Raw genomic sequence first — 11,444 nt, 5'->3', positions numbered from 1 at the left:
AGCATCAGGCAGGGGGCGTCACCGAGCATCAGGCAGGGGGCGCCACCGAGCGTCAGGCAGGGGGCGCCACCGAGCATCAGGCAGGGGGCGTCACCGAGCATCAGGCAGGGGGCGCCACCGAGCATCAGGCAGGGGGCGCCACCGAGCATCAGGCAGGGGGCGCCACCGAGCATCAGGCAGGGGGCGCCACCGAGCGTCAGGCAGGGGGCGCCACGTAGCCTCATCGTGGTTTACAGCCGTCGGCCCGGCCGCACCAGCATGACGACGACGGTCGAGAGGAAGAGCGCCCACACGAGGGCGCTAGCTGTCAGCTGGTTGACGTGGAACCTCAGGTAGTCGAGAGCTTGCTTGATGAGAACGTTGGCCGTTCTGCTGCGCTCCTCCTGCAAGATAGGCAGTCACGATCGCGTCAGCGCAGTGAAAAAAATACACGGGGGCTCGGGGCGATTTAGCCCCGGAAATGCCAAAAATAGCCCCCGTAAATTTGCATAGAGTTCAATGCAAACCAAATTTTAGATTGCTATTTTCATGCACGCGAGCTTGAAAAGTAGCCCCCGAAAAATAAATAATATTTTTTTCCCTGCGTCAGCGAGACCACCTCTATAGTGCGGTCACCTGTCCATAAAGGTCGTAGTGGGTTACCCCGAGTATCGGTTGTGGAGGAACCACTGGTATGCTTTTATAGTATTTTTTACCTTCTATTACTGCTGCTGCTGCTGCCCACTGCTGCTGCTGCCCACTACTGCTGCTGCTGCCCACTGCTGCTGCTGCTGCTGCTGCTGTGGCTGCTTCTGCTGCAATATATCCAAGTCTACTTTGGATGGTCCTCGAGTCGATTCGGTTGTTTTTTATATCTCAGACTATCGTGTTCATTCCCACCTCCTTTGTTGTTCACATGAAAGCATGCTTCTCTACTGATCATGACGCGCTAGTACTGTAGTACTTAAGCACTGCCCGCCACAAGAACAAGCGAGGGGAAGATGCGAGACCTGCATTCATTCCCTGCAGGAAATGCACTTCGCAATCTGAATCATGCACTCATTAGGCTTTTGCCTACATAAATGTGCTGAACGAGTGACAACAAATTCGAGCAATTAATCATCCCTCGTTAGAGTGTGCAGAAGTTGCCAATTTGCGAAAAAGACGCGATATCAATACGTTTTAGCATAATGAAAATCGATTCGTTTTTTTGCCTCTCGTGAATATTTTTAACCGGGGGGGGGGGGGGGAGGGGTTATTCGAGATGTCCAGCAGGGATACATAGCATCGCACGAACGTCCGCCGAGCGACATCTACATAATATTGCACCTACCTTCACGTGGACCTTGTTACAGTGAGCTCTCGTCACTCTCAGCCACGTTGGCAGGTCCATCACATCCATCAGCACTTGCTCGTTCAATTCCAGGTTCTGTAGATCGCCGACCCCCTTGAGTGTGCTCAGCTGTATCTTGTCTGGCGAGAGGTTCTTTGCAAACCTGGGGGCAGCCGAAGCGGCGGGGGTATACGTTACGACGGAGCGCGAGCGACGCGATATTCATGATGACGCGGTGATCCGATTCATGAATCTTACATGACCCATCCGTCCATCCGCTGCACAGTGCACACACAGACGCGGTTAGCCCCCGCACGGTCGCATCGCGGCAAGTTAATATCACGCCAGTCCGAATTCATTGCCAACCAACGGTCAAATACGAACCCACACAGCAACAGCTGTGTCATGTAGGGTTCTTGAAACTCACCTCGTATAGGTACGAACACGCCGACCAGGTTCCTCACATGTACTGTACTCACACCACACGGTTCCTAACACATGTCACGATACTCCGACACACAGGGGTTCCTGCATGGCGACGACCCGCACACCATGTACTGTACCTCACACGTCGCCGGTTTGCGCCTACCTTAGCTGTACACCGTCAGCACAAGATTAACCTGGCATGTACTGTAGCACCAACCACAGTTCCCTACATGTACTCGTACCGCCAACACCCCAGTTCCTGTTATGTACTGTACCTCACACCACAGGTTCCTACATGTACTGTACCCCACACCACAGGTTCCTACATGTACTGTACCCCACACCACAGGTTCCTACATGTACTGTACCCCACACCACAGGTTCCTACGTGTACTACTGCACAGTGCAATCACTGCACCCATAATTAGTTTTCCATAATACATATCAGGCTCCAGTGTGGTTTCAGCAGTAGGAGGACATTAAGCAACATCACGTTTCACAATATGCCTGCCTTGGATACTGTTGCTACGTTGCAAAAGCTAGACCAGTTTATGCATTTTTGATGCGTGCACGCCAAATTGTCAAGCTTGTGGCAGTTTCTTACTAACCAGCGTTTTCTCAGAAATTCCCGCTAAATACACAAAGGAAGAAAAAGAAAATTGACTAGAAGAGCCCTGTCAATCACTCCTGACAGATGAGTAAAATATGTGACACGTTGAAAATACGATTTCTCCTTGAACAGCAACTTCCAATAAAAAATTCCTGTTTGCCCAAGTGATCCAATTAATTTACTCTGCTTTGGGGTGGTGTATAAGGTGGACACAATGATCATATCATAGATACTTGTATGAAATAAGTGCCTTGGATTTTCAAATCAAGATAGAGATTACACGAAATATGATTAGGCCCATAACTTAGAAAAAATTTCTATGTACTGCTGTCCCCTGACGGCCATGATTTTTTAGTGGTATGTAGGTAGGTCTTTTTGTGAGCATAATAGTTATGTTAAGCCGTCGCTCATGTTTGCCACCATTGCATTTGTGTTTCAAGTCTTAAATACACTATGAAGAAAAATGATAAAAAACAAAAATAAATGGAACCCAAAATGCAACAAAAAAATTTGGGTCGCGGCTATTTCGTGGGTCGGGTCGAGACAGCAAACATATAATTTTAAGATGGCCTTGATATGACAAATGTGGTATGATTTTTACACAGTGTTGGCATGCAGTAGATTGATCACATTAGTGCTACAGGAATACATGGTGAACAGAAAGTGAAGTAATTAAAACTGACAAAGTTAATTTAATCTCATGTTATCTTGATGATCACAGAGCAGGGACGTACAGCTCTACACTATGCCTACCACTAACATAAGAGCGGATTCATTACTCCTATTAAAATTGACTGTAAACTGAAACAGTGAGCGAGTTAAAAGTGAATTCGATTACGAAAAAAATTGTCAAATACAGTCACTATCCATCGCAACATTCTAGCCAAGCTACGTCAATAGGAATCATGCCAAGATAAATGAACAAGCAGACACGCTCACCCTGTCAAATACAGCAAATGAATAACATCATAACATTTAATTAAACAAGAATAGAGTAAGGCTAAACGAGCATCTTAATGCAGGGTGCGAAATTAACGGGAGTCTGGAGTCAAATACTCCCTGATTTACTGCTGGACTCCGTGATTTGACATATGCAGGAGTCCGTTTGACTCCCTGAAAATTCTGCCATACTAGTCTAAGTCTACAGTTCCTTCCAGAGCACGGCCTCATGGAATTACAGTATTTTTTCAGCAAATGTCCAAGGAAAATTTGGCAGACGTGCAACCGCATGAATCTTCAAAATAAGCACATGCGTTGTTAATATTTTTAATTTCGAACTTCAGACTGTGGACTCCCTCATTTTGCCGCGGACTCCTAGATACAATAATGTAACCCAAACCCAGGAGGATAGGGTTACAAAGCGTCCGTATGGTTTTGTGCGGAGGAACGCCTGAGTGAATCCGCGAGTGTTTGTGGTTGTGTGTATCGCGTGTGTATGTGTGAGGGTCATGCGTGTGTGTGTGTGTTGCTGGTCATGGCGTCGCGCGTGCGCGTGTTTGTGATACTGAGTGTTTGTGGACGCTATGTGTAAATGCATCGTGTGTTGTCGTGGCGCGGTGGCTGTGTGTGTTGACGTGCATGCGTGCGTGCGTGCTGTTGCGTCGCGCGGGTGTTTGTGTATACGAGTGTTTGTGGACGCGTGTGTACATGCATCGTGTGTGTGTGCGCGTGTGTGTTGGTGGGTGTGTGCGTGGCGCGGTGTGCATGCGTGCCGTGCGTGCGGCGGTGTTTTGGTGTTATTAAGAGTGTTTGTGGACCGCGGTGTGTACATGCATCGTGTGTGTGTTGGTGGGTGTGTGCGTGCGGCGTGCTTGCGTGCAATGCGTGCGCGGTGTTTTGTGTACTTACGAGTGGTTTGTGGACGGCGTTGTATACATGCATGCGTGTGTGTGTGCGCGTGTGTGGGTTGGTTGGGTGTGTGCGTGGCGTTGTGCATGCACCGTGCGTGCGTGCGCGGGTGTTTGTATATACGAGTGTTTGTGGGCGCGTGGGTAGATCCATTGTGTGTGTGTGCGTGTGCGTGTGCGTGTGCGTGTGCGTTGTGGCGTGTGCGTGTGCGGTATTTAAACTTCATTGTGGGTCATGGATGCCAACGTTGTAACCCATGATTGCAGTCTGTGCTGTACTAATATGTCAGTATCTTGGTAACGATGCTCTCATATCTGGTCATCTCCAGTAACAGAGTTTCATGGGTCGCTCACACCGCCCACAGCTCCGTGCTATCATTTCTGACTGGCTCTAATGTCTGTCGCGTGTGTGTGTGGATGCATCTGTGTGTGTGTGATGTCAATTCTTGTTGTATGTGTGATTGTCAGCGTGAACGTGATGTCATCTGTGTGTGTGTGATGTCATCTGTGTGTGTGATGTCATCTGTGTGTGAGATGTCATCTGTGTGTGTGATGACAGCGTATTCATCTGTGTACGTTGATGTCATCTATGTGTGTGATGTCATATGTGTGTGTGATGTCAGCGTGTACGTGATGTCATCTGTGTGTGTGTGATGTCAGCGTGTACGTGATGTCATCTGTGTGTGTGATGTCAGCGTGCTACGTGATGTCGCATACTGTGTTGAGATGCTCAGCATGTATCGTTGATGTCCATTTATGTTATGTGAGATGTCAGCGTGTACATGATGTCATTGCGGTGTAGTGATGTCATCTGTGTCGTGTGTGATGTTCAGCGTGTATCTGTGATGTCCATCTGGTGTATGTGATTCAGCTGTGTGATGTCCATCTGTGTGTGTGATGTCATCTGTGATGGCAGGTTGTGATCACTGTGTGGTGTTGATGTCAGCGTGTGACGTGATGTCATGCTGTGTGTGTGTGTGATTGTAGCGTGTACGTTGATGTCATCTGTGTGTGTGTGTGATGTAGCGTGTACGTGATGTCATCTGTTGTTGTGTGATGTCAGCGGTGTACGTGAATGTCATCTGTGTGTGTGATGTCATAGTGTGTTGAGATGTCAGCGTGTGTATGTGTTACAGGTGTTCCTCATGGTGGGCATCATACTCACAGGCAACTATAACTTCTTCAATCTGCTCACGATCGTTCTCAGCGTGCCTCTCCTAGATGACTTCTTCTTCACCGGTCGTGGACCTACAGGTAATCGTCACTAATCACTACAGGTAAACAACACAGGTAGTCACTGCTTAATCACTACAGGTAATCACTGATCAATAACTACAGGTAATCACTGGATCAATTAACTATCAGGTAAACAACACAGAGTAATCACTGATTCAATAACTAGCACAGGAGTAAACAACACAGGTCAATCACTGAATACAATCCACTACAGGTAAACAAGCCACAACCCGAGGTTAAGCACTGATCAAAATAACTAACAGTAACAACAAGGTAATCACTGAATGCAATGCACTACAGGTAAACAACACAGGTAATCACTGATCAATAACTACAGGTAAACAACACAGGTAATCACTGATCAATAACTACAGGTAAACAACACAGGTAAGTCACTGATCAATCCCTACAAGGTAAACAACACAGGTATCACTGCTTAATCCCTTACAGGTAAACAACAGCAGGTAATCACTGAATCAATGCCAACTACAGGTAAACAACACAGGTAGTCACTGGCTTAATGCATAGCAGGTAAACAACATCAGGTAGTCGCATGCTTACATCGCCTACAGGTAAACACACGGTAGTGCACTGCTTAATCAATACGGCTGGTAAACAACACAGGTAATCACCAGTCAGTCCTTACAGGTAATCTAGCAGCAGGTAAACACTCAATCAGATGCGTTACAGGGCACATAATACCGGTAATAAAGCCGGCCTAATCACAACACAGGCAAACACTAGCAGTTAAACTCTTCGCGAACAAGCCGAGAAGTATGCGCAGCGTTATTCTGTCGCATCTTCCACGCGGTTTAGCAGTTTCGCGAGCCCCCGTCCGAGCCCCGCCTTGCTTGCTCTCACCGCGCGATGCCGCCGCATCGGTCTGTTGCGTCGTCTAGGTTACGAGATGGTGCGTTCCGTTGCCCGGCATCCCTGCGGGCGAGCTCGCTTGCTCCATGCTGGAGGCTGGCGTTTTGCCGGATTCTCTCCTCTCTACGCTCACAAGCTGTTCTCACCTCAGCCTCGGACACAACCCGCTGGAAGGTCGACTCGAAAGTCGGTGAGTGCCTAGCGTGAGAGGTGGGGAGGAAGGGGGAGGAGGAAAGTGAGGGGGGGGGAAGGAAGAAGAAGAATGGACAGGATACAGAGGAGGGAAGGGCGAGCCAGGATTAACTCCGTGTGTTGAACTGTGTGTGGTGTGTCCTGTGCGTGTGGACGTTCGCGACGCAAGGGGGGGGGGGGGGGGGGGGGTGGGGATGTTCGCCGGCGTGGCGTGGGCGTGACAACGGGCATTCTCGAGCGCGATGTTTGGCATTTACCTGGCGTGCGTTCAGGCCCTCTATGTGTCTGCTCGCGCGCGCAGATGTTTCACGCCGCAGCAGCTGGACTGGTTCGTGAAGGGCAGGTGCTGCGCGTTGTCGATCATCATGGACCGCGTCTCTCTGCGCTAGGACTAGTCTGCGACCCATCGGTCAAGAGTAAGCGTCACTATGCAGTCACCAAACATTCATGCGACAGGCATGCTATTCCGGTCTGTTATGCGATATTAGTGTACTGGTGCGTTAATACTACCGATAACTCTCTATTGATATTGCTATTTCTTTTTTTTCCACCCCCCCCTCTCTCGTACGAGTATATTATATATATATATTTTATATACATATTGTTTATTTTATTCACTTTATCGCTAATTCTTTTAAGAGAGCAATTTCTCAATGTCAATGGTAGTGCTTATATGTTGCTTCAATTCAGTAACAATTAATACGCTCCTCTCCCGCTCAAGGCAACCTCGATGTCACTTGTGCTGTTTTAAAACTCATCGACCCCCTCGTCTCTGTCGGGTGTTCGTACGCGATGACGTCTCGCGCGTCGTCGTTGATTGACCGCCTTGTCGCTCCAGTCTACCCGCTCAGGTCGCTGAAGTACGGAGAGGAAGCTGATGCGGAGGCTGGGGCTCTCCTCGCACCATCCGTCTCTCCGCACCGGCTTCTCCGATGTTCTCCATAAGCTTTGGTTAGACCGATTAGGCATCCGATAGATCGCGGCGATAATTAACGGGTAGTAATTGATTGTTGTTTGGCAAACGGGTCTTGCGCCGCTATGCTTGTGGGCGTGAATTAAGAATCGCCTTCAGTCGGTCTGAGATTTATTAGAAGTGGATTTTTACAAATGCAAATACTTTTAAGCAATCGTATTAATTACAATATGATTATTGTAACAATTGTGTGTTCCGACTTATCTCACTTTTTCTGTTCTACTGAAACGTCCCAGAACTGAACAATCTACAACTCTTATATATTCGAATACGCGTCACTTGGTCAGGTTCGCTGAGACACTAGATGACGCTGTGGCAGAAGCGGCTTCGCGCAGCCGTCATGTACCTGTATGGTAAGGCAGCGACCGTTCACACTGACCTCGTCCTTACGGATTGTTCAGAGGTACGGACAGACTGGTATCCGTGTCGGGGCAGCAACACACTGACAGGTCCCCTCCAAATCGCATTCAACTCACACCGCTTCACTGCCCAACATTCACGGACTTTGTTTATTTCTTGTTGAATTGTTAAGCTTAACTTACTATCTACTACCTAATAATAATAATAATATAATAATAATATTATAAGTCCGTAACTCGTCCCCATCGTCGTTGATGAAGAGAAGCTCTGCGATACTGGTGGAAGCATCCAGTGGTTTCCTCGACGGTAAAGCGCGTGTTCTATTTACAGGATGACGGGTGTTGGGTGGCCGCCCGGGAGCTGGACCTAGAGGCCAGCAATAACCGGCAGAGGGGATGGAAGGAGTACTCCTTACCTGTACAAACCCGAACCATATCCACCGCCGCTCCCGTCGCTGTAAGTCAGTTCAATTACTGGCGATCAGCGTGCCGCCTGGCGGCGAATGTCAGTACCGCACGCGTGGCCAAGTTGCCAAATTGTTTGTCGCAAAACTATTTCACAGCGCCCCACTCGTTTACCTTTTGTAGTTGTCGTTTTCTCTTGCGCAGATCAAGGATTGGCGCGGCCAAGTTGCGATAGATCAGCCGCAATACAGCCATTACCGGCATCTCTCTCGCGTTGCAAGTCGGTCGTTTCTTCAATGTCGCGATGTGTCGCGTTTTGACCACGGGCAGCGTTGGCATGCCGGCTTCGTCGTGATTGAGTCACGCCTTGCGTTGCTCGTTACAGTTCCTCACGCCGAGGCTCGACTGGCAGATGTGGTTTGCTGGCACTTGGGAGCATCAACGGGGAGGGCTGCAATCCCTGGTTCCTCATGCCTGCGTCCAGCGGCCTGCTGGAGGAGAACCACCGGTAAACTATCAATACGTCTCCGTGTGTGTGTACCGTCCCAAGAGCGGTTCTCTGCGGTTAACGTCTGGTGAGCTCAGGAAAAAGCTGGCTTCGAATAGTACCGCTAATCGAACCGACAGAAGACTGCCATCTTGTCGTGTCGCTGTTGTCACGCGTAAAGCAAATTTCAGCAAGAGATGCATTAATATTCGTTGCTGTGCTACTCGAAGATTTAACTCTCGTACTTCTTGTAGAATAGATTTATCGTGTGATGGATGTTACTGGATTTGTGCTGCTAATGTAGTTTCTTGTTCTAGACGCGTTTGGTGTGAAGGGATAATAATGACTGCTCAAATTTATTATTTCACTGGGTTTGGGTCAAAATGCCCATTGCGCCTTTCAGGTCATAAATTTCAGTTGCTTGTTATTGGCAATGGAGCGATAAGTTATTGATGTGATGTCGATATATAATACATACTTCTAAGGCGACTTCTTTTTTAGTTTTACAGGCTAATGGGCCCACAGCCATTCAAGAAGGCGCCAAAAGTACATCAGGAGCTTCAGTGTATCACATATCATTAGCACGACAGCTAAGAAAGGCACAAGGTGAGCGTTGTGACGTAGTAACACGATAAAATAAATGCCGTGATAATGAGGGAACGCCGATTTGTTCAACCTGAGCGAAGCGTAATTAACTTGAGGGTGGTCATGTGAAGCCGTTATTTTAGCCAAGTATTTCCCGTGCAATGAAGTGTAATAATATATATATATATATATATAGTATATATATATAATATTGTACTATCAGTATCAGCAATATAGTATTGTAGTACTATTTGGCTATATATTATAATAACTTTAAATAATATAATCGTAATTATAATAATTGATTCTTAGCATCTATAATGATAACTATGCTAGTCTCTATTGTATAATAGACATTGCCCAATATGCATAACAACTTTGGCGGCTCGAATCTGAATCCTTGTTGTGTGGTGGTGATGAGTAGTGGTCTGAACGTTGGTGTTGACTGGGGGTGGCATCTGCATTTCTGCCGCAGCACGTCTAGAACTGGTGTGCGGGAGAAGAAGGCGTGATGACCTTGCCGGCCGTCACCAGCTGGACAGCAAGCTCATGCTACTCACCGCCCAAGACTGGCAGATTAAGGTGAGCTGCTCACACCTCGCCCACACGCGCGTACGCATGGAATGCATTCAGCAGCAGCAGGCAGCAGTAATACTGATTATAGCTCCTATCTCGGCCAATATAATTACAAATTGGCCTGGCGAAAGCCAAGCAACTGGTCGTGTTGTTTCAACATGTGTTTCATATCCATAGTAATTGATATAGACATGAAGATGAATGACATGCAATGCAGAGAGATGAATGACATGAAGGCAGAGTGATGAAGACATGAAGGCAGAGAGATGAATGAACTCATGACAGGCAGACGAGATGAATTGACATGAAGGCAGCGTATGACATGACATGAAGGCAGCGAGATGACGCCATGAAGGCGAGTGAAATTGACCTGAAGGCAGAGTGGATGAATGACATGATGCAGAGAGATGAATGACATGAAGCAGTATGATGATGACATGAAGGCAGAGGATGAATGACATGGAAAGCAGAGTGATGAATGACATGAAGGCAGAGTGATGAATGACATGAGGGCAGAAGAAGATTGAATGACTGAAGGCAAGAGTGATATGACATGAAGCAGAGTGATGAATGACATGAAGGCAGAGTGATGAATGACATGAAGGCAAGAGTGATGAAAAGACATAAAGGCATGAGTGATGAATAGACAATGAAGGCAAGAGTGATGCAATGACATAAGGCAAAGAGTGACTGAATGACATGAAGGCAGAGTGATGAATGACATGATTGCAGAGTGATGAATGACACTGAAGGCAGAGTGTGAAATGACATGAAGGCAGAGATGATGATGAGCAATGATGCAGAGAGATGAAGATGAGCGATGAAAGGCAGAGTGATGAATGAACATTGAAGGCAGAGAGATGAACTGACATGAACGGCAGAGTGATGATGACATAGAAGGCAGAGAGATGAATGGACATGAAGCACGAGAAAGAGTGAATGACATGAAGGCAGAGAGTATGAATGACATGTAAGGCAGAGAGATGAATGACATGAAGGCAGAGTGATCGGAATGACATGAAGGGAGAGTGATGAATAGACATTGAAAGGCAGAGAGGATGAATTTGACATGTAGGGAGCCTCTGATGAATGACATGTAAGGCCACGAGATATACTGAATGACGATGAATAGGCAGAGTTAGATGAGGAACTGACATGAAGTCAGGATGAGATTGATTGATTCATGAGGTCAGAGTGGATATATGACATGAAGGTCAGAAGAGATGAATGACATGAAAGGCAGAGTGGATGAACTAATGGACATGAGGAGGCAGAGTGATTGAATGACATGAAGGCAGAGTGGATGAATGATCAGTAGAATGCAGAGTGATTGATGACATGAGAGGGCAGAGTGATGAATGACATGTAAGGCAGATGTGATTGAATGACAGTGAAGGCTAGAGTGTATGAATGATCATGTAGGCAGGGAGGGTTGATGAATGACGGTTTGAATGCAGAGTGATGGAATGACATGAAGGGCAGAGTGATGGAATGACATGGAAGGCAGAGAGATGAATGACATGAATGCAGAGAGATGAAATGACATGAAAGGCAGAAGTGATGAAT

The 11,444-nt window shown here is 47.3% G+C and overlaps 1 protein-coding gene across 1 annotated transcript in view; it reads right to left on the bottom strand.

The window, feature by feature from the left end:
• Nucleotides 1-134: 134 nt before the first annotated feature.
• Nucleotides 135-11,444, bottom strand: part of LOC106815072 (lipase maturation factor 2-like) — a 43,102-nt gene continuing 31,792 nt past the window's right edge. The window contains 1 exon segment of the mRNA XM_014819493.1: nt 135-383. Coding sequence (XP_014674979.1) covers nt 231-383 — 153 coding nt within the window. The 3' untranslated portion in view covers nt 135-230.

Source organism: Priapulus caudatus, unplaced genomic scaffold (assembly GCF_000485595.1).
Source record: "Priapulus caudatus unplaced genomic scaffold, Priapulus_caudatus-5.0.1 Scaffold1036, whole genome shotgun sequence".
NCBI classification, from domain to species: Eukaryota; Metazoa; Priapulida; class Priapulimorpha; order Priapulimorphida; family Priapulidae; genus Priapulus; species Priapulus caudatus.
Note: the sequence above shows the minus strand (reverse complement) of the source record. Positions and strands in the feature narration are given on the sequence as shown.